The following is a 24,235-nucleotide window of genomic DNA, read 5'->3' on the forward strand; positions in this document are numbered from 1 at the left end:
CGTGGCCTTTTGCGTGGCCGTTTTTTACCGCGATAGTTGACGGGCTCCCGGGGTGATCAGTCCCGGGGCCGTGCGTCGTTGTCGGGTTATGGTTAGGTGATTTGCCTGGAAAAAAGGGAAGGGAACAATACGCGAGAGAAAATTTTCACAAGTATATCTTATTCGGTAATTGCATAAAGGACTCGTAGGTTATACTGGAAATTTTAAATCCGCAATTTAACCACTTAGCTTAGTTGGCCGGCGCGTCGTCCCGTACGTTAGGAGTAGAACCTTCTCAAGTTGTTTGCGTTCCATGTCCTTGGGATTTCCTTACCATCGAGCCTTTCCAACTTGAAAGCGCCCCTACCCATCTCTTTTTTGATTCTATAGGGGCCTTCCCAGTTTGCCGCCAGCTTGCCCGCTCCAGGGGTCGGTGGGCCGATGTCGTTTCGCCTCAGGACGAGGCCGTTTGGTCCGAATTCTCTTTTGAGCACTTTGGTGTTGTAGCGTAGGGCCATTCTTTGTTTTAGTGCGGTTTCTGTCAAATGGGCCATCTCTCTGACTTCATCTATCAAGTCCTTTTCCACTGCTTCCTCTACTCCCTTCAAAAGTAACCGGGGGCTCGGTTCCCCGATCTCTACGGGTATTACCGCATCCAACCCGTATGTTAGCCGGAAGGGAGTCTCTTTAGTGGAGGATTGTTCGGTTGTTCGGTAGGACCAAAGCACCGAGGCTAGCTCGTCGGCCCAAGGGCCCTTTTTATTATCCAAATGCTTCTTCAGCCCTAAAAGGATGATCTTGTTCGCGGACTCCACCTGTCCGTTTGTTTGGGGGTGTTCCACCGAGGAGAACTTCTGTCTTATACCCAGGCCGGTGAGGAATTCCGTGAACTTTTTGTCGGTAAACTGCGTGCCATTGTCCGAGATGACGACTTCCGGGACCCCGAATCACGTTATTACCTGCTTCCACAAGAATTTCCTGCAATTGGATGAGGATATGCTAGCTAGTGGTTCGGCTTCTATCCACTTGGTGTAGTAATCAATGGCAACTATGAGGTACTTGACCTACCCAGGACCAACAGGGAAGGGTCCCAAGAGGTCGATTCCCCATTGAGAGAATGGCTACGAGGACGTTAACAAGCTTAACTCGGAGGCCGGTGCCCTATGAAAATTGGCGTTTTCTTGGCACTTGACGCATTTTTTGACGAACTCTTTGGAGTCTGCCATCATTGACGACCAATAATATCCGGCTCGAAGTAGTTTTCTTGCCAGGGCCTTGCCTCCTATGTGGTGTCCGCAGCAGCCTTCATGGACTTCCCTGAGGACGTAGTCCGTTTGGTCGGGGTGTAAGCACTTCAATAGGGGTTGGTTGAGCCCTTTCCTAAACAGCTGTCCCTGGATGACGGCGTATTTGGCTGCTTCCCTTCTCAGCTTCGCCGCGTCCTTTTCGTCGTCAGGGAGTTTGCCGTTTTCCAGGAAACCAGTGATGGGGTCTAGCCATGAAGGGCTCAGTCTTGTCACGTGCAGGACGACTGCCGGCTCTCTCGTCATCCCTTGGATGAGAGATCGGTTGCCTTCTCCCGGTTTAGTGCTGGCCAATTTTGATAGGAGGTCCGCCCGTGTGTTCCTTTCTCTAGGCACGTGGTGGACCGTGACCTCCTCGAATTTTTGGCTTAAGCTTTTGACTTTTTCCAAGTACTTTTGTAATAGCGAGTCTTTGGCTTGGTAGCTCCCGTTTACCTGGGAGGTGACGACCTGTGAATCACTGCATATTTCCAGCCTTATTGCCCCGACTTCTGCTGCTAGGGTCAAGCCCCCTATGAGGGCTTCGTATTCTGCCTGATTGTTCGAAACGGGGAATTCGAACCTGATCGACTGCTCGTATACGACTCCAACCGGGCTTTCCAGGATGATCTCGGCACCTCCGAACGTCTGGTTGGAAGCTCCGTCCACATGGAGCTTCCACCGTGTGCTCGCTTCTTCGGTTGGGTCCCCGGTTACTTCCACCAGAAAATCTGCCATCGCCTGCGCCTTGATGGCTTGCCGGGGTTCGTACCGTATGTCGTATTGGGAAAGTTCGATGGACCAAGTCATCATTCTCCCCGCTAAGTCGGGTTTTTGAAGCACTTGCCGGATCCCTTGGTCCGTTCTTACGACAACCTGGTGACTTTGGAAGTATCGCTTCAACCTTCGTGAGGAGGTCAAGAGCGCCAAAGCTAGCTTTTCTAGCTTGCTGTACCTTAATTCTGCCCCTTGCAGGGCTCTGCTTATGAAATAGACCGGCTGTTGAGCCCTCCCTTCTTCCCGCACCAGAACTGCGGCCAGGGCTTCTCCTGTTATGGCGAGGTACAGGTATAGCGGCTCTCCGTCCTTTGGCTTCCCCAGCACAGGTGGTGCCGCCAAGATTTCCTTGAAGTGTTGAAAGGCTTCCTCACATGCAGGTGTCCACTCGAACGCCATCCCCTTTTTCATGAGGTTAAAAAATGGCAAGGCCTTTGCTGCCGACGCTCCGAGAAACTGGGACAACGAGGTCAGCCGCCCCGCCAATCTTTGGACGTCCTTAATGCAACCTGGGATTTTCATCTGGAGTACTGCCTGGCACTTTTCCGGGTTGGCCTCTACCCCTCTCTGAGTTATCATAAATCCCAAGAACTTGCCAGCTTCCATGGCGAAGGCACATTTGAGGGGGTTCAACCTCATGCCGTGCTGCCGGAGAGATGCGAATACGTTTTCCAGATCCTTCAGGAGGTCGTCTGATCGCGTTGTTTTCGCGAGGACATCGTCGACGTAGACTTCCACCGTTTTGCCTATAAGATCCCGGAATATTTTGTTCATCAGCCTCTAGTATGTCGCTCCTGCATTTTTTAGGCCGAATGGCATCACCTTGTAGCAGAAGGTTCCCCCTGGCGTTATGAACGCCGTTTTGTCTTCGTCTGGACGGTGCATCGGTATTTGGTTATATCCGGAGTAGGCGTCCATGAAGCTCAGGTAACGGTAGCCCGCCGCAGCGTCGATGAGTGCGTCTATGTTGGGGAGGGGGAAACAATCCTTTGGGCATGCCTTGTTAAGGTCAGAGTAGTCTACACACATTCTCCATCTGCCGTTGTGCTTTTTCACTAGAACGACATTCGAGAGCCACGTCGAGTAGTCTACTTCTCGTATGAAACCTGCTTCGAGGAGGCTGGCCGTCTGCCTGGCCACTTCCTCCGCCCTTTCTGTCGACATCTTCCTTTTGCGTTGTGTTACTGGGCGTGTTCCCGGCCTGACGTCCAGATGGTGCGACATGATTTTCGGGTCTATACCCGGCATATCGGCAGGCGTCCAGGCAAACAAGTCCCTGTTGGTCCTTATCATCTCGATCAAGGGCTCCTTTAACTCTTGTGGGAGGTTCTTGTTAATGAACGTGAATTTCTCCTCCGTGTCACCGATTCTGAACTTTTCCAGGTCCCCTTCTGGTTCAGGTCTAGGTTTGTCGTCCACCCTGGCGTCCAGGTCAGCCAGGAACACCCTAGACGCCTCCTTTGATTTCTTTCTCAGGGAGAGGCTGGCATTGTCGCAAGCGACCGCCGTTTCGAGATCCCCTCTTATGGACCCTATAGATCCTTCATCGGTAACGAACTTCATGACTAGCAGCTTTGTGTTGATTACCGCTTCAACATCGTTTATCGTCTTCCTTCCCAAGATGATGTTATAGGCGGTGGAATCTCGGAGGATCACGAACTCGGCCATTGTCGACCTTCGACCTTGGGTTTGTCCTACCGAGATCGGTAGGGATATTACTCCGTCAGGTTTGATGAAGTTGTCGCCTAGTCCAATGACCCCGTGTTGATGGGTCGTCAGATCGGCGTCCCTCAGCCCTAGTGCGTCGAACACATTGCGGAACATGATGTTTGAATCAGCCCCTGTGTCGACAAGGATGCGTTTGACGAGGCCGGTTCCCACTCTGGCCGTGATGACCATGGGGGGGTTTTCCGGGGCATCGTCGAACCATTTGTCTTCCGGGCCGAAAGAAATGGACGGAGGCTTCTTAGAGTTTCGCGCCAACGAGGAGGAAACCGCCAAGACCTTAGCATCTTTCTTGTGCGCCGATCGGGACTTCGGCGCGGTGTTTTTGGCTGTTACCACGTTTATCACAGTGAGGCCGTGGTCCCTATCTTCTGGCTCTTGTCGCCGCTTTGCTGAACGGGTTTTGGCTTCTTCGTCATGGTCGCGATGGCGTCTCCTCGGTTCTCTGATGAGATGGGAGAATTCTGCTAGCTTGCCTTCCCTTATCGCTTGTTCCAGTGCATCTTTTAGGTCAAAGCAGTCCTGCGTTTGGTGACCGTAACCTTTGTGATAGTCGCAATAGAGGTTCTTGTTTCCTCCCGTACGGTCCTTGAGTGGTCGGGGCTTCGGCAGGATCCCCTTCTCGGCTATTTGTTGATAAACTTCCATGATGGGGAGAGTGAGTGGCGTGTAGTTGGCGAATTTCCCGACCCGGGGAAACGACCTGGGAGCCTTGTTCGGTGCTTCCTCCCTGATTTGTTCTTTCAGCCTCTCTCCATTGCCAGGTTGCCGAGATTGGGGGTAGCCAGACTGCCGTTTATTGGCGGCCACGACTCGGCTGACTTCCTCATCGTTTATGTATTCTTTAGCTACCGTCTGGATCTCGTGCATCGTCCAGACTGGTTTCGTGGTGAGGTGTTTGCGGAAGTTTTCGTTGAGAAGGCCGTTCGTCAGACAAAGGCTGGCCACCGAATCGGTTAGGCCGTCGATTTCCAAGCACTCGTCGTTGAACCGATCCAGGTATTTTCTGGTCGACTCTCCCTGTCTCTGGGTTACCCCCAGAAGGTTTATCGGGTGTTTTGCCTTTGCTATTCGGGTTGTAAACTGGGCGAGGAATGCACGACTGATGTCCGTGAAACCGCGGATGGATCCATGAGGTAAGCCGTTGAACCATCTGATCGCGGGTCCCGCGAGGGTCACCGGAAAAGCTCGGCACCTCACCTCGTCCCCAACTCCCTCTAGATTCATCCTTGCCTCAAAGGCAGTGAGGTGTTCTAGGGGATCTTGAGTCCCATCGTACCTCATGTCCGTCGGCTTGTCGAAGTGCTTCGGCAGCCGGACCTCGAGGATGGAATGGTGGAACGGGGTGGTGCCCATTATTACAGGTTGTCGTGTCCTGTTGGACCTCCCGTCTTCGCGGCCTCGCGACGTGCGGCGCGTCTCCTTGCCTCGGGAATATATTATCGTATCATTCCGCCTCCTCGGAATCGGGGATTCTTCCCGGGTGCTCTCCGCTTCCGTTCTGGATGCGGGGGCATGCCGCGGACGGCTTCGGTAAGAGTCTCTTTCCTGGCTTTCGGAGGATGGGGTGTAGCTGGGATCGGTAACTCGTTCGCCACGTTCCTGGTCAGCCAATTGCCGCTCCAGGTTTTGGACCCTGTGACGTAGCTCTTGCATTATTATGGCGCTGTCGCCGCCCGTTCCTCCGAAGGGTCGGGTTCTCGTGTGTTGTTCGGTGTGTTGTCGGGGGGACCCTCGTCGCCCTCTTAGTGAGGCGACAGATGCCGCCCCTTCTGCCCCGGCTCCCCGGCCTTGGTCTCCGGGACCCAGCACAACATCCATTGATCGTCCCCACAGACGGCGCCAATGATCGGTGTCGGTTGCCGGACAGATCGGGTAGTTATGAGATGGGGGGAGGATGCCTCGCTCGCGGTTGTGCTAAGCCCGGATTTGCCACGTAGCCGAGCTCCCGTTGTGAAGGGAAAATGGGGGGGGTGCCACCTGCAAAGACACTCCGACGCTCTAGTCAGCTAGTGTGCAGGCGGGGGAAAACGATATGGAAAAGGTGACGTACCTCGGGGGAAGAGCCAATCTTCCCTTTATATACTTGTCAGTAGTGGGCCCCTTATGGGGACAGGCCCATATTCTCTAGAACACTGTCCCGTAGCCGTGAGTGAGCCGCACAGGACACGTGTTCGGGTCGTTTGAAGGACGCGGAGTCGGGCCGGGTGGAGCTCGGGTCGGGTCGACCCGTTGGTTCTTTGGGCCAGGCCGTAACATATATATATATACTAGTATTGAATTCATAATTCCTCCTGACTTTGAATCTCAATAAAATGACTAAAAAAAAATTAAATTAATAATTAAATAATAACAAAAAATAATAAACATTTTCTCTATTTTAACTCTGACTTTCATATTTTACCTATGATCCTATTCCTGACGCCTGAACTTGTGTAACACCCGGACAAATCACAACCGCTTCTTATAATTTATATGTGCGGCGTATATAAATGCAAGTTCCATGAATATGGAGTTGGAGTTGGAGATGGAGATGAAGAAGAAAACATGCATTGCTATGGTTCCATGCCCAGGACATGGCCATCTCATACCACTTCTTGAGTTTGCAAAGCGTTTTCTTCTTCATCACAGAGATGGTTTCCATGTCACCTTCTTTATTCCCACTCTTGGTCCTCCTTCTCCTTCCACCATCGCCATCATCAACACTCTCCCTTCAAACATTGACTTCACTTTTCTCCCTCCGGTCAACATTCAAGACCTTCATCTTCAGACCGACCACCCCGTTCCCCAGATGATCCTCACCGTTCGCCACACTCTCCCCTCTCTCAAAGACGCATTAGCTTCATTAAGTTCTCGAACTAACCTTGTTGCTTTAGTTCTTGACGCGTTCTCCCTCGAAGCACTTTATCTCGCTAAAGAGTTCAACATCTCTTCCTACCTTGCATTTGCCTCTGGCGCAGCAACACTCTCCTTCGTTCTTTCCTTTCCAAAGTTTGATGAAAGCTTCTCCTCCGAATTCGGATCCGAACTCGAGTTTCTTGACTTGGAACGAACAATGAATGTTCCCGGTTGTGGCTATGCTTCTTTTAAGGTGAAGGATCTTCCAGATCCGATTCTGTTTCGTCGATCAGGTGAAATCTACACACTATATCTCAGTGTGTGCCAGAAAGCCTCTTTGGTTGATGGAATCATAGTGAATACCTTCAATGATTTGGAACCAGAGGCCATGAGAGCTTTACAAAACGGTTCTTCTTCTCGTTCTGTTTATGCGGTTGGACCCATCGTTGCGCAACCTAATCAAAATCAAGATGAGAAGATTCATGAATGTATTGCATGGTTGAACCATCAGCCATTGAAATCTGTGTTGTATATATGTTTTGGGAGTGGAGGAACAATCTCTCAAGAACAAGTGAATGAGATAGCATTTGGATTGGAATTGAGTGGACACAAATTCTTGTGGGTAGTGAGAGTCCCAAACAAGATTCCGAATTCCGGTTATGTTATTGGACAAAAGGAGGATCCAATTCAATACTTGCCACCAGGTTTTGTGGAGAGAACGAAAGAACAAGGCCTAGTGGTTCCATCATGGGCACCACAAATTGAGATCCTTGCTCATGGCTCCACTGGTGGGTTCTTGAGTCATTGTGGTTGGAATTCAACGCTTGAGAGCATTGTTCATGGTGTTCCCATGATTGCATGGCCATTGTTTGCTGAGCAGAGAATGAATGCAATTCTGCTCACGGATGTGCTCAGAGTTGCAGTGAGGCCAGAGGGTGAAGAGGATGGGGTTGTGAACAGAGAAGAAATTGCCAAAGTTGTGAAGAGAATCATGGACCACGATAATGAAGAAGGGTTGGAAATGAGAAAGAGGATTCAAGAGTTGAGTTATGCTGCTGCTGCTGCACTCAGTGAAAATGGCTCTTCTACCAAAGCACTCTCTAGTCTTGCACATGAATTGCTGAACAAGAACGTTTAACTCTTTAAGTGCCAAAGTTTCATCCATGTTGACAAAAATAGTTGTTTCATCAGATGTGGTAACAAATAAAGCTTATTGATATAATTTTTGTTCTTTGTCTATTATCAATGTTGAGTCAAATAGCTAAGTTATTAGGAATGAGTTTTTTTTGTTCTTTAAAAAAAATAATATTTACGTAATTAATGTGAAATTGATAGTTGAGAGTGTTAGATAATAATTTAATTAAACTTATTAAATTATTTATCGACTTTTAACTATTAATTTCACATAAAATTAACTTGAGTTTTTATTAATTAGTATAGATAAAAAAAAGACTTTAAAAATTGGTGAAATTTAATTATACAATGGGTAATATTTGAGAGATATAACCCAAATTAACCCTATCTTATTAAAATAATTGGTGGGGATCATCATAACCTTGTTAAGATAATTTATAGTGATCAAATCTAAGATCTATCATTTACCTTCTTATTTTTATCACTATATGAGAACAAAAGTGAAATCCTTCTGTATACAATATTTATGATTATATACTTATTATTATATCTAATAATATTATTCACTTATTTCAATAATAATTAAAACATATAAAATATAATAATTTTAGAATATTTTAGACTTTTCAAACACTCTTGAATGTGAACTCTCAATACTTACAGAATATCACAATAAGGCTTTCGGGGATCAAAGTCAATGTTGTTATCCTTCCCCAATCAATCAAATTATTTCATCAGAGTCACAATTACTAATCGAACCCCGACCCCGAAATTTGTAGCCACGTGCTCTAATCCTCTGAGTTACAAGCCCTATCCCGTTTTTATTAGATCTGTTTCTCGGAGTACCTTAAAATAAAAAAAGGGAACCTTCCCTCTCTTTTCATTTCGGTTTAAAAAAATGTGAAAGCACCTCTTTCTATAAGAACGGTGCCTTATAATAAAAAAGAAAAATAAGATATATTATGTTTATGCAATAAATTAAGTGTTCAACATTTGATGCTAATATATGCTAAGCGTTTCCAGTGAAACTTGTGTGATTGTGTTGTGTAATTAACTAATAATTATTAGTACTAATATTTACTTCCTCCATCATTTGATGGTGTCGCATCAGAGAGATAGTGGCCACAGCCACGCCTATACAGGCTTCAACAATAGCTGTCATTTTGATAAGAATAGCATCATTAGCATGGCCATATGTATATGTTGTTATGCGCATGATGAGGATATAAAATGTTGGGTGGCTGTACGTGCTCAACAACTTACGTCCATATTTACCCTTCTCTTATCATCATTCATGATAAATATAAAAAAATATTATTTATTATTTCATATCAAAAGTGGTGTCCACCACTTACATAATTTTTTAATATCAATAGTAAAACCAAAAAAAGATGAATAAAGGATAAATATAATCTATTATTTAATCTAATAACAGTAGCATTGATATATAAATGGACTTCAAATTATTTACTATACAAATACAGCATATCGTCAATTCAATGATATATTTATATTTATACTACTATATGTAGTATATATAATGAGAATAAACCATTATTTTAAATGGCGATTATTAGGGTTTATATTTATAATCAAAATATAAGATTTTATTGTTTTTTGGGTTTATGTTCCATTATTGTTAATGAAATCATTGATACTCACAAGAGTGATTAAAAATAGGATAAAATGTTTATTTAAACTAAATGGAGTTTAAAATTACATAATTTACTAAAAAAAATGTTATATGAATCTTCAAAAAGACATTTTTATATAAATCGAATGAGTCTCATTTGAATTATCCATTCCAATACTAATTCGAATCAGACCAATTCAAATTACTATAAAAAGATACAAATCGAATCTAACCTAGTTGATTTATGCATGCATGAAATGGCCTAGTAAATCGAATCACATGGATTCGAATTATGCATGCACATGATCCACACCAATTTGAATTACCCATAGTTTTGGTAATTCAAAATAGGCTGTTTCGATTTACCCATGGTATAGTTTGAAGTGGATTGAATCGAATTACTACCAACGAGCAGCGCAAGGTAATCCGAATTGGACTCATTTGAATTACTAATGTTTTTCTATAAATAGAGTTCGAATTGAGCTCATTCGAATGACAATTCCAAACTCCTACCCCACCAAAATAATCCCAGAGAAAACTCTTTTCTAAAACTCCAAGAAAGTGTTCAACATCATATTCCGCTGATGGGGGATAACCCGGACCGGCTTTATCATTTGGATGGAGTCGCCTATATAGTTGGTGTCATCAATGAAAAGGTTAGTGTGCACTTTTTTTTTTTTGAAAATAGGATTTAATGTGTTACTTTTATCTTTTATATTTTTGTTTCTTATAACGCTAGTCATTATTTACAATCGTTAAGTTAGATAGATTGATTATATTAGTGATTTATTAGTTTCTAGAGGTTCGACGGAGTAATTTTTATTTTTAATTTGGATAGTGATTACAAATAAGTAGAAGAGTTTGAGTAGTAAAATAATGGAGGGTGAAACTTATTTAGAGTAAGGTTTTTTTTGTTAAGATGAAATGTAGTCATTGAAGTAAATTTTTATGTTAATACTCTAGCTAATTTTTTTATTAGGCCCAGTTTGATGCATATATGATGTTATTTTGTATTTGAACGCGTAACATTATTTGGTTGCATACAAGTTGTATTCTTTGGATTAGTATATGCATTAGTTGATAATGTTATATAAATATGTTCTGAGTTGAGAGGCAATTTGCTACATTCATTATGCAGCCCCATCGATGTATCACGAGCATGCGACGGCAACAGGGTATGCGCCTAGACGAGAGGATCGTTCCGTACTTGCAGATGGCCAGTTTATACCATCTTGCGAGGTTGAACGAGACTTGATTTAGGTTGGATGAACCGCTGGTTAGTGCATTCGTCGAGCGATGGCGTCCGAAGACGTACACGTTTCATATGCCGTTCGGGGAGTGCACGATTACACTACAGGATGTAGCATACCAGTTAGGGCTGCCGATCGATGGACATTATGTCAGTGGTTGCCTGACAGATTTTAAGCGATACATCGAGGGTGGTTGCCTAGCTTGGGCATGGTTTGAGGAGTTGCTGGGTGTTTTGCCTCCTGCGAACTGCATCGACAAGTTCGCAGTGAGATGCAGTTGGTTGGACACTTTCAGAGAGCTTCTTGATGGTGCCGATGAGGCCATTGTTAGGAGGTATGCCCGGGCCTATATCATGATGCTGTTGGGGACTCACCTATTTGGCGACAAGTCCAGTACTCACATTCACATTCGGTGGCTACCATACGTAGCAGGCTTGAGGACATGGGTGGGTATAGTTGGGAATCAGCTGCTTTGTCAAGGTTATACCGGTGTCTGTGCCGCGTGGCAAACAGAAACATTGTGAAGTTAGCCGAACTGTTACAACTGCTTCAGTCATGGATCTTCTGGCGGTTTCCTAGATTTAGACCTGCTGGATATGATATGTTCGGCAGGCCTTTAGCCTCAAGGTAGTATTCTATTCAAATGCTATGTTTGTCACAATTATTTAGTGTTAGTTTTATTTAGTGATAACTTGTGTTCAGGTTGCAGGTGGTCAGGTCACAACCCTACAGCGAGCGAGAAGGGACCTTGAATTGTGAGTTGGAGGCCCAGGATAGATCTCTTACAGGTTGGGGATGTGAGTATTTCAACCACTCTAAATAGTTCAAATCTCTCATAGATTGGTAACACTGTATATTTAATGATGACGTTTGATAAGTATTTCTATTCACAATTCATTTGGATGCCGTATAGCTCTCATGATATAGTTCAGGTGGTGCATCCAGAGGTATTGGAGCCTCGGCATATGGTGTTATGGAGGTTCGTGACAGCGTTGATATATTTTGCTGTCATAGATTGGCACCAGGTAGATCAGGTGCTACCGCAATTTGGTGGAGTATAGTCTCAACCATGAGCCGCACTAGACATTGATTTCTTGACGTCAAAGGATGGCAGATGTGGTGATCGGTGGTTTCCATACATCTTGCCATTTTGGCACCTCCATTGGGACAACCGGATAGATCATTACGTCATTCAATTTGATGTCGTGCCAGACCCAAGCCTGTCGTGCCACTACAATGGAACATGCCAGACAGTACAATGCATAAACTCAATAAAGCTGACTACATAGGAAATGTTAACATACTTAAGTGCAAATATGAAACTAATGACTAGACATCGACTTCGGTACCCGTGATGACACCGTCTTATGGACACGTCCTACGTGTGTGTCCTAGCTGTCTGCACAGTCTACATCTCTTGAGTCTGTTTGGGTCAGCCTCGTCCATGGTAGTCCGAATCCTGGTGGTCCTAGGACTCCCTTCAGTCGCACGCCTCTTGGAAGGATCTGGTATGACTGTGGGTCCATCATGCAGTGGCCAAAAATCCTCAGGGACCGGAGGGGTGAATTCCATCTGATACATGCTGAACACTGAGCTAAGGCGATACACCTGATGCACATAGAGATGCCAAGTGAGATGGGAATATGCACAACAAGCTAAGGCATGACAGCATGGATAATGAAGTGTTTGAAAATATTCGGAATCACATGTCTGTGCCCTGAGTGACACTCTATAACTACCAAGTGAGAACGACCCAGTAGGCGTGGTCTCGGCGATAGGGAACTTAGAATTATTCCTATCATACAAAGTCATTGTGAAACACCTTGACGCCTTCCCTCTATAGCCTTCACTAGATGTTGACTAAACTGCTATCCGATTCCCAACTAGGCCTCTGCCTCTCTCCCCTTGCGAACAAATAGCTCAGCCAACCTCCCATACGCGGACTTCACCAATGAACAAAATGGAAGGTTCCTCACTCCCTTTAGTATCGAATTCACACACTCGGAGATTTTCGTCGTCATATGTCTGAATCTCCTACCCTCATCCCAATGCTGAGTCCACATCGCAAACTCAATCCTGTTAGCCGAGTCACACCTGGCAGGGTCTTCAGTTTGTAGAATATCAAACCAATAATCAAATTCAACATCAGTCTTGGCATGTGCCACATTCACCAGAAGCCTACGTGCATCCTTGCCCGTAAAATTCAGGACAAAATTTGTTGCCACATGTCGAATACAGAATGCACGGTATGCAGCAGGTGGTAACCAACCTCCATCGGGAGCCTCAAGTGCCACCTTGATATCGTTGTACCGATCTGATATCACCAGAATACCCAACTGTGGAGTCACGTGCTAGCAGAGGAGGGAGAGAAAAAATGACCACGACTCAGTATTCTCGCCCTTCACAAGTGCAAATGCAACTGGCAGGATGTTGGTGTTTCCGTCTTGGGCAATCGTATCGAGCAACGTATCCCCATATTTTCCGTACAGGTGGGCCTCGTCAATACTGACCAACCTTGCAATGCCGGAAAGCCTCAATACATGGTGAAAATGTCCAAAAAAACCGGTGAAAATAGGCTTGCGATTGGTCCACTTGCCCACCTACTCGCACAGGACTCGTCCTCAACACTGCAACACTACCAAGCATCGTCATCTGCACACCTATGACCCATCGTGGAAGCTCATTGTATGACTCATCCCAATCTCTGTAAATACGTGTCACGGTCTTCTGCTTAGCCAACTAAACCCTCCTATAAGTCGGTCTAAACTCGAACTGTGCCTTTGTCGCATTCAGCAATACCTTGATACACACGGCTACATTAGCTCTAACCATTGGCAATATGAAGGCTGAGATCACATGATAATCAAGACTCCTGTGATCGCTCGATATCGACGTGGCCAGACAAGTATGAGGTTTATTGTACCATTTTACCTCCCAAATATCTCTACGCTGGCGGAGACTGATCCTAATCAACCATGTGCTCTCCTTGCCAAATTCCTTACACTTTCCAAAGTACCTGTGATATTCAGACTCCACCACTTTGTATTAAACCCTGCGTCGGATGCTATAGGTCTTCACGCTTAACATGACCCCCTCTTTGTCCTGAAACTACTGACCAACTTGAAACTCCGCTAGATCTCTAGTACCCTGTGTATCTCTGGCACCAAATCTAACAGGTTCGCCAGGAATCCCCTGCTGTCTCATGGCATCCAAGTCTAAAGTTGAAAAGTGTGGGAGGTACTACTGAGTCCCTGAGCTGGACACTCCGTCAGCCCCAGCTGGATTACTCGCTGCTATGTCATCACTGCTGTCATCGACAATGATGTCCGGCTCCACATCATTATCGTCATCATCATCCCGCAGTACTTCCTCTATACCATCCGGTGTCCCACCTTGTAATGAAACCGTCGCCGTATCAATAATACCAACTTTTCCGTCACCACTAAGGTTTATATTAGCTGCGAAGGACGGGGAGGCAACCACCATTACCTGAGGTGCAATCATAGGCTCGGATGAAGAGGCACCAACAGGCCTCGAACTAGAACAGGCTGCCGTTGTTAGAGCTTGGGGATTCCGGTTTGAACCTCCTGAGCTGGAGACCACATCTACAAGCTTGGCCAACAGCTCAGGGGTCCTGACCTCGGGAAACTGCCGACGACAATGGAACAAAAGCTCCAAATTCTCGTCACTCCCTATGACAAACGAATCGTATTTCACATCATCTCGCAAAACTGTAATCGGAATGTGATAGAATAACTTCTCAACCTGTTTCACGCCTTGCAACCACAATTTTTTGGGTTAATGAATTCAGGAACTCAGCGAAACTTGTTGTAGGTTTCAAAAAAATGCTGAGGGGATTCTTATTAGTAAACTTAATTCCAGAGCGTATTTTTTTCTTAATCAACCCTCTATAGTGCACCAACACTAGAAACATATCCTCACTAGCCATTGTGTTTCATACTCATTGGAAGAATTCACGTTCACATTATATTTATGTACATTGGGGCCTAAGTAAATCGAATTTACCTTGTTCGATTTACATGTTCTTGGTAATTCGAGTCAGTCAAATTCAAATTATATGAGGACAGTTCTATGTGAAAATCGAAACAAGTTGTTTCGAATTACTAGGCACGTCCTTGCATGCATAATTTGGATCAATGTGATTCGATTTAATAGGACATTCCATGCATGCGTAAATCGAATTGGTCAGATTCGATTTGTATTTTTATAGTAATTCGAATTGGCCTGATTCAAATTAGTGTTGGAATGGGTAATTCGAATGGGGCTCATTCGATTTATATAAAAATGTTCTTTTAGGAGATCCATGTAACGTTTTTTCTTTTGGGTGGATTGTATAATTTTGGACTCCATTTGGTTTAAATATGTATTTAACCTTTAAAAATATTAATAATTTATTAATGAGGAAGGTTATTAGAGGACCAATAGAATTTATTATTTTTGACTAGTAGTTAGTCATCAATATTTAAAAGTATAAGTTAAAAATATGTTGTTGAATTACTAAATTAAAAAAATTAAATTGATAATTATGCAAGAAGTTTTTGGTATGGGTTATGAGATGGATCAAAGACTGGTTGGTCAAGGGGGTGACAAGATCGAACTTCTGGAGCGACAGGGGTGCTACCTGCGAACAGGGACAGACATACGGAGGCGAGTGGAAGCCTCATTCCCCGCTTTTTTTAAAAAATGTCAATAGTAATAAGTTATTAAGTATGATTTAATTTTTAAAAAAATTTATTTAGTATTTAGTCTAGTATAAATAAAATTCAAGTCCAACCTGAATATTAATGAATCTTAATATCTAAAAAGTAAGTAACAATATTAAAAAATCTTAAAAATATATTATTACTAATATTTTTTAATTAAATGAAATATTTTAAATTCCATAAAATGGATTTTTTTCTTCTTGTGACCATCTTTCTTGATTCATTTAGTATTAATTCTCTTTGTTTTAACTGCTACAACTGAGAGATTTTTTTAACTATGAATATTGTGAAGAATAACTTAGAAACAAAATGAAAAATAAATTTCTTACTAATTGTCTCTTAATTATATTGAAAAGAAAATTGTTGAAAAATTTGACACAAATTCTATTATCGATAAATTTTACGATACAAAAAATCAACCACTTCGTTAGTAAAAAGTACAGACATATTTTTTGTACTTTAAAATATATTTTCTATTGGTATATTTTTGTAATGCATCTTACATTATATAACTTTTTGCATAATTTTTTAATATTATACATATTATTGGCTTCTCCTGATAATATTTCTAGATCCGTCCATACTTGTAAAAATATTCTGATGTTCAAGTCAGATTGAATCTTAAAGGTGTGTGTGAGAATTAGAAATGTGCTCCTAATTTCTTTTATATAGTTTGTGTTGTTAACTTATCTTGTTAGTTAAGATAAGTGAAGTACTTGAATTTAAATGTTAGTTCAAAATTTATGATTATTGAGCCGAATTGATAGTTCAGTCCGAATAATTAAATTCGTAGATGCTCTAATTTAGAACTCGAAAATCAGCTTCAGAATAATGATTAAAAATAGGCTAATACTATGGTGTTGAAACAATTATTTTTTAGCACCTGCTGAAAAGAGCTGGCGGGTAGTTATGCAAGACGCGTGGTCCTGCTATACGTGTATGTATAGATAAAAAGTTGATGTAACAGCATAAAATACAGAATTTTGTCGGTTCTTTACTTTGATTAATTAAATAATTATTGCATAAAGTGGACTAATTTTGAAGTTTGAACAAATTAGTAAGGGAGTTAATATTTTTGTCTTTTTTTGTTATTGATGGGTATGGACATTCCCTTCTCTTTTTAGGTGGACTATTACATAATGTTTCGTTTGACAAAAAAATTATATGGGTATTGTGATTCTAATAATAATAATAATAATAATAATAATAATAATAATTTTGTAAGAGCTGTAAAAATGTGTTAACATTGAAGGGTTACCGTACAAACTAGTAAAACTATAAATGGAGGTACTTATCTGATATTACTTTGTTATTGTAGTTTTATTTTATTCAAATAAAATGTTTATGATTTTTTTTATTATGGATTATAAGTATGTTTTGAGTTAAACAAAGTTAATAATTCTCCTCTTATATAGTTTTGAGATATATTTCACGAAATAAGCTTTTTAAATAGGTTCGTAAGTTTATCCAACTTTTAAATAGGCCGAGTCAGATCTAAAAAAACTTATAAAAAATAACAATCTAAGTAAATTTTAACAATATAAGCAAATTTAACAATATAATTTATACTCAATTTTTTTCAATTTTAAATTAATAATCATTAATTTTAAAATTTTTAAAAGATTTAATAAATTTAATTAAAATTAAGAAAAAATATTAATAATAAAAAATCAAATACAAATAAAAAATAGTCAAAGTATTGAAATTACAATACAATTTTTTCATTATTTTTTTCTAAATTTTTAATTTAATAGAATTATTCAAAATAATATTTACCAATAAAATCATCTTTGTTTCAAGAAGTAAATCACATAATTTAAGCATATATATAAAAATCTAAAATAAAAGAAATAAAATTAATAACTAAAAGAATAAAAAATTAAAAAATATATGTTTAAAAATTTCTAAACTCTAAATCATAACTACTAAATTCTAAATCCTAACCCTCAATAACAAATTATAAACCTTAACTCTTAATCCGAAATTCTTAAACCCTAACCTAAATTTTATACCATAAAAAATACTAAATAAATAATTCTTAATCATAAACACCAATTCATAAATTCTAAATCATAAATTACATTTCTTAATTTATCAATAATAAATACTAATTTTTTAACCCTAAACTCTAAATAATATCATACACAATAAAGTATGGTTAAATTACACAGTTGATTCCTATACTTTTAGTAAAATTACAAATTGGTCTCTACACTTTAAAAATTTGTAATTAAGTTCCTAAAAAAAATTAAAACTTATAATTTAGTCCTTACCATTAAAAAAGTGTTGATTTAACAGAATATTCTCAACATATGCTGAGAATATTCTATTAAAATGAAGAATATGCTGAAAATATTCTGTTAAATCAAAACTTTTTGAATGACGGAGACTAAATTACAAATTTTAATTTTCTTTAAGGATCCAATTACAAACTTTTAAAGTGTAGAGACCAATTTGCAATTTTACTAAAAGTGTAAGGACCAACTGTATAATTTAACTATCAAGTATTAAAAAAGATATTTTATATCACTTTTATAACACTAAAACTTTAACACTCATTTTATACAATTAAATTAAAAAATTTCTACTATAAAATCTAAAATTTTCAAATGTCAAATCTAATAATGAAATGAGTAAACAAATTTTTATTATTTTATGCGAGGATAATTTTATTTCAAATTCAAAGGATTTATTAAATAATATTAAAGTTAACCTATTTTTTTTTCTATCATTTAATACTCATAAAATCATTTATATTCTTTATAATTTCACTGTTCATAAATACCGTTAAAATTACTATTAAATTAAATAATAGAAAATTATTATTTTTTATAATGATATGATATAACTTTTAAAAAAAGAACTGATGCACGAAATTTAGGAAATCAATTTCTTTTGGTGGCATGACACCTTTTTAATATTTATTTTTTTATCCTATACATACTTTTTCTTTTGATTTCTTTTTCTTCTAATTTTGAAGCTTACTTAAGGGAGATAAATATTTATTATTATTATCTTTTAATATATGATGTATTATTTTTTTTTCATTTTATAACTTTGAAGCTTACTTAAAGATGATAAATATTTATTAATATTATCTTTTAATATAAGATATTCTATACTTTTTAATCTAGAATATCATTTGAAAAACTTAAATAATAGAAAAAATTTAAAATTTTTAATCATACTACATGAACCAGTTACTAAATTAGATATAGTTATTATAAAATATATTTAAATATAAAATACAAATATATAAAATAACATATTAATAAGTATTTGTAAATATATTAATATGTATTTACAAATATATGATAATTTACATGGTCTTTTGTAGTTTTTACCTTAATTCGTTAATATTGACAATATTTTTGTAGCTCTTACACTTATTATTATTATTATTATTATTATTATTATTATTATTATTATTATTATCACAACTCATATTTTTTTGCCTAACCTCATGAGTCATGAACATCATGTAACGGCCCACTTAAAAAGAGGAGAGAATGTTCATACTTATCAACAATAAAAACAGACAAAAAAAATTAACTCCCTTAATAATTTTTTCAAGTTTCGAAATTAGTTTACTTTATGCAGCAATTAATCAAAGTAGAGAACTGACAAAATTCTGCACTTTTTGTTGCTGCATCAGTTTTCTATCTATACATCTACGTATAGTAAGACCACGTGTCTTACACAGTTATTCGCCAATTCGTTTTAGCAGATACCGAAAAATAATTACTTCAGCATAATAGCACAACCCTTAAAAATAATGATTAAAAAAATTAATGCAAACCCTAAAGCATTTTTTTTATAAATTAAACAATTATTATTTTGTAAAAGTAATAAAAGCTATATAGTCTATACTCTATAGACTCTTACACAGAAACCAAAAAGAAATATTTTCTTTTATTATTTTGTTGACCGTAGTCATAAAACTCCAAATCATGTTTATTAATGAGTAACAATTCATATCCAGATATATTAATTAAAAATTATTAAATAATAATTTTAATTATTAACTTCACACAAAAATTTATAAATTTTTATTTTATTAATTATCATATTTTTTGTGGGATCAAACTATCATGAATTAGCTTAATTTTTGTTAGGCTTGAATTGATTGATGTCAATAAAGAAAAAAGGCCAAAGCCCATATTACAACCTACGTACAGCTGACTGATTAGATTGTATCCCTTATATCAACTACATGGATTGTTTAATGAAGCCCAAAATAGAGCCGCCAAGGGCGACCAAGTGGAACTCACTTACCGGGACCAAAACCAAAAAAAAAACTGACTGACACCTTCGCAGAAGAAGAGAAGTCGCTCGCGAAGCAAAAGCTGAAGCAAGTTGAGCACCGCAATTGTCATCGAACACCATCCCAACACACAAATACAGTACATTTTTGTATTTTCCCTCCATCTCCTTCCCAATGCTCTTTGCCTCTTTCGTTATTGGTCCACCTCACCTCTCTTCCGGGGGTATCACTGTAAATATCAATTTCCATTCTCCAACAAAACCGGTTCCACCTCCTTACCCTTCCTTTCCTCTTTCCCTTCCTACCTCTACCTGTTACTGCCACTGCTGCTAAAGCTATCTACTAAGAGAGAGAAAGAGGAAGACTCTCTCTTTCCTTCGATTCGAGGGTTTCTCTTTGTCCCTCGAACAAGAACCACCGCCAGCTGCAGCGGTTACACCCGCCGCGAACGAATTCCCGTTCTGTATGTTCTCTCTCTCTATCTATCAATTAATTCTACTTTGATTTCTAGGGTTTATAGATCTATCCCCTCCGCTGTTCCAATTCTGTTGTGCCTTTCGATCGTGGAGTTCTCTCCACTGGAAAATTGATCCTATCATTTGGCTTTTTCTTTTCTGCGAATTTCCAGCTTTAGTTCTTTCAGTCAACTCTTTCTGGGAGAACTTTCTTACCTTTGCGTTGGCTTTTTCGATCAATTTTTTTTCTATGAACTTTCCTTTCGAAGTTTTGATAACTTTGTGATGCCGATTTTAGTTCATCTTAGATCAATTTCTCGATTAAATGTTACTACTTTTTCTTTCCCCCTTCTTGGTATTGGAAACAAAAATTCTCTCTTTGATCCCTGGTAAAGGAATACGTTATTATGGAATCGTCGGTCAATGTTTCTAGAGTCAATTGACTGCGATCATAGTAAGAATTTGAGAAGGCAGTCTTATTTCAGCGTGTGGGGTGAGAGTCTGCTATGACGGTTTTGAATTGAATTTCCTTAATTGATATTGGGCCGATTAGTTTTTGTTCCATGAAAACTGTTAGTAAAATATGCTAGCTATGCATGCTACAGTTTTAGGTGTATTGGTGTTTTTCCTTAGTGTCTCGTGTAAATGTGAAATTTATATAGAGCAGATAAAGTGAACTGCTGTGCAGCATGTAGATATGATATGAAGATTTTCATTATTGACTTTTGCCTTGTCGTTCATTCCTCATTTTTTTTGGGGGTGTGTGTAGTGCCCTTTGAGGTGCATCAACCATGTTTGGGCGTGGAGCAAGAAGGAGCAGCGATAACACCAAATATTATGATGTTCTCGGTGTTTCAAAAAACGCTAATGAAGATGAAATCAAGAAGGCCTATAGAAAGGCTGCAATGAAGAATCATCCAGATAAAGGTGGAGATCCTGAGAAGGTAAGCCTCTTGGTATTGTTAATGCCAGGGCATGTATTAACAGCAAGGTTCCTAATCTCTCTTTCAAGCAGATCAGCAGATAACTTGAGCATGCTAAAATTTTCAATTTATAGTCCTTTTGTTGTTCACTAATGATTTTGTGGAAGCTTTTGTGATTGAAATTTCAATCATTGAAAAATTACCTATTGTGGATTTTGTCATTGTCATTGCATTTATTTTGGTTTCATACTAAAATATACGGTTCTTATTTCAGTTCAAGGAGCTAGGTCAAGCTTATGAAGTTTTAAGTGATCCGGAAAAGAGAGAACTGTATGATCAATATGGTGAAGATGCCCTTAAGGAAGGAATGGGAGGAGGAGGAAGCTCATTCCATAACCCATTTGATATTTTTGAATCATTTTTTGGTGGAGCTAGCTTTGGTGGTAAGATGTTCATTTTGACAGTAGTATTGTTTTAATCTGTAAATCTTTAATGTGTAAACACCGATAAGCTCACTATTACTATATCTCTTAATAGGTGGTAGCTCACGAGGTAGAAGACAAAAGCATGGTGAAGATGTTGTGCATTCTCTAAAGGTTTCCTTGGAGGATGTTTATAATGGCACTACAAAGAAACTATCTCTTTCTAGAAATGTATTGTGCCCGAAATGTAAAGGGTATGCACTTGTACTGATGTTGTGTGCCTCATGTCATTGTATCATACCATCTCAAATTTCGCATTTGAATAATTTCTCTCAGTTCTCTTTCCCATAAAGAAATTTCTGTTAGGCTGATGTTATATTTTGGTTGTAGAATTTACCATGTGCATGTATTCTTATGTTGTAATGTTATGATTATCTACTTGGATGACGTTGACTCAATTATTTATCCAATTCATGTGAAAAATCATTTTTCTATAGCTCTTAAATATTTGATCCCACCATGATAAACTAGGTAAAGTATGCTAGAGACATTTATCATACAGCCTTGGTGTTGTGGTCAAGCTGTTTACACTTATTGAACTCTTATTTAGGTTTAGTTACTTCATATTTTTATTTATTTCACTGATACTAAGGCATATAGCTAATAAGTGATGACAATTATTTGTATTTCAATTTTTGATAAATCAGGAAGGGTTCCAAAAGTGGAAATGCTGGTAGGTGTTATGGATGCCAAGGCACGGGTATGAAGATTACAACAAGGCAGATTGGACTGGGCATGATTCAACAAATGCAACACATCTGTCCTGAATGCAGAGGAAGTGGTAATGGAAGCTTCATTTTACTTTTTCCATTAACTTGGTTTTTGCTGTGCCTTCCTATACCTTATCTGTCAATTCATGCAGGCGAGGTCATTAGCGAGAGAGATAGATGCACTCAGTGCAAGGGAAACAAGGTCTCCCAAGAAAAGAAGGTGCTTGAGGTGCATGTTGAGAAGGGGATGCAACAGGGCCAGAAGATTGTGTTTGAAGGTCAAGCTGATGAAGCGGTAGGTAGAAATTACAGTTCAGAATTAAGCATATCGTTATCTTTTACTTATGTATGGTTGTATACTATGTTAATTCTTTGTAAGATTGGCTAAAGTTAATCATCATAGTCCACTCCATGGGTGTTTTTAAAATTAATGTATGCGGCCCTTTTGCAGCCTGACACAATCACAGGAGACATTGTTTTTGTCTTACAAGTGAAGGAGCACTCAAGATTCAAACGAGAGCATGATGACCTCTATATTGAGCACAGTCTCAACTTGACCGAGGCTCTTTGTGGCTTCCAGTTTGCTGTCACCCATCTTGATGGGAGACAACTATTGATCAAATCAAACCCTGGAGAAGTCATCAAACCAGGTACTATCTATAGATAATTTTGGGATTGTGCTTCACTGGAATTTCATTCTATGAATGTAGTTTTGATTCACAAATAACTTATAAAATCTGCAATGTAGGCCAACAAAAAGCCATAAATGATGAGGGAATGCCACAACATAATAGGCCCTTCATGAAGGGTCGTCTTTACATCAAGTTCAATGTGGATTTTCCAGACTCGGGGTTCCTTTCCCCTGACCAATGCCGATTATTAGAGACGATATTACCTCAGAAATCCAGCAAGCAGTTGACAGATATGGAGCTGGATGAGTGTGAGGAGACCACATTACATGATGTCAACATGAAGGATGAGATGAGAAGAAAGCAGCAACAGCACTACCACGAGGCATATGATGATGATGATGATGAGCAATCCATGCCTCGAGTGCAATGTGCTCAACAGTAGTGCAGTTCATGCTATTGCCTATTTTTCATCTTGCATGGTTACTTTCTGTTTTCATAATGCAGTTATTGCTGCGTCCCAGTTTTTACCCGTAGGCTCCGCTTGGTGTTATTTAATTCACAACAGCTCATAGAAGATTGCCACTGTTTATTTAGATTTTGTTTGTAATATTTAGTATATCAAAATTTAAACATCCCTTCGTGTTATTGTGCAACGGTGTTTGTAGTTCCTGGTTGCATTTCTTCTTCGCTGTGGTCCAGTGGTTCTTGGAATTATCTGTGATTTTTCGGATGGAAAAAAGAGAGAAAAACAAGGGTGGTGGTGGGGGGGGGGGGGGGGGGGGGGAGGAAGAGAATGGGGAAAAAAGAAAAAAGAAGAGAAAGGGGGGTGGGGGGGGGGGGGAGTGGTGAGGTTGGAACATCACAGGACGACGGCTATGGCAAAATCAAAATTTCCTGTCTAGTGTTTGAAAGTTGAAACCAAATTTATTAATTTTATGTTATTTTCTCTTGCAATAAAAGCTTTCTTTTATTTTCATGAAAATTTAAACAGAACTTATAAGACCATTTTGGTCATCATAAGGACTAATTATTTAGAGGTTGTTTGGAAATTATTTGAATGTGAGAAAATAATCTTATTTCTTTTAAGAATAGAATTTATTTTTATTCGAGATTCAATTTTATAATTTGAAATAATTTTAACATATTAATAGAATAGAATTCAGTTTTAGTTTGGAATAATTTACATTTTTTCTTCTTTACAAAGAGAAGAAAAAAGACCAAATAGGTGTGTTAAGACAAAATTGGAACAATTAATTGGAAACATGGATATTTTTTGTTTGACCTATTAAATTTATTTAGTGGGAGAATTGATTTTAAAATTAATTTTTTTTGTCTCATTTATAGACAAAGAAAAAGTGAAAATTAAAACTCTTAAAAAAATTTAAATTAAATTTTTTTATTTGTTTCAAAGTAAAAAAAAAATTTC

General features: G+C 39.3%; 4 protein-coding genes across 4 annotated transcripts; 2 read left to right on the plus strand and 2 right to left on the minus strand.

Moving 5' to 3' along the window:
- Positions 1–257: 257 nt before the first annotated feature.
- LOC130962489 (uncharacterized) lies at positions 258–3,707 on the minus strand. Its single transcript, XM_057888697.1, has 3 exons — positions 2,972–3,707; positions 1,189–2,785; positions 258–837 (listed from the first exon to the last, which is right to left on the minus strand). The coding sequence occupies exons 1-3, from the start codon at positions 3,705–3,707 to the stop codon at positions 258–260; spliced, it is 2,913 nt and encodes a 970-aa protein (XP_057744680.1).
- Positions 3,708–6,198: 2,491 nt separating this feature from the next.
- On the plus strand, positions 6,199–7,892 carry LOC130961871 (hydroquinone glucosyltransferase-like). Its single transcript, XM_057887908.1, has one exon. It carries the CDS (start codon positions 6,268–6,270, stop codon positions 7,738–7,740), a length of 1,473 nt encoding a protein of 490 aa, XP_057743891.1. The 5' UTR covers positions 6,199–6,267; the 3' UTR covers positions 7,741–7,892.
- Positions 7,893–11,719: 3,827 nt separating this feature from the next.
- Positions 11,720–12,431, minus strand: LOC130962491 (uncharacterized). The gene is made up of 2 exons (XM_057888698.1): positions 12,032–12,431; positions 11,720–11,850 (listed from the first exon to the last, which is right to left on the minus strand). The coding sequence occupies exons 1-2, from the start codon at positions 12,429–12,431 to the stop codon at positions 11,720–11,722; spliced, it is 531 nt and encodes a 176-aa protein (XP_057744681.1).
- A 7,379-nt stretch (positions 12,432–19,810) lies between these two features.
- On the plus strand, positions 19,811–23,454 carry LOC130961047 (chaperone protein dnaJ A6-like). The gene is made up of 8 exons (XM_057886691.1): positions 19,811–20,070; positions 20,832–21,006; positions 21,260–21,428; positions 21,523–21,661; positions 22,115–22,248; positions 22,330–22,472; positions 22,629–22,827; positions 22,926–23,454. Exons 2-8 carry the CDS (start codon positions 20,854–20,856, stop codon positions 23,249–23,251), a joined length of 1,263 nt encoding a protein of 420 aa, XP_057742674.1. The 5' UTR covers positions 19,811–20,070; positions 20,832–20,853; the 3' UTR covers positions 23,252–23,454.
- Positions 23,455–24,235: the final 781 nt, after the last annotated feature.

Source organism: Arachis stenosperma, chromosome 2 (assembly GCF_014773155.1).
Source record: "Arachis stenosperma cultivar V10309 chromosome 2, arast.V10309.gnm1.PFL2, whole genome shotgun sequence".
NCBI lineage: Eukaryota > Viridiplantae > Streptophyta > Magnoliopsida > Fabales > Fabaceae > Arachis > Arachis stenosperma.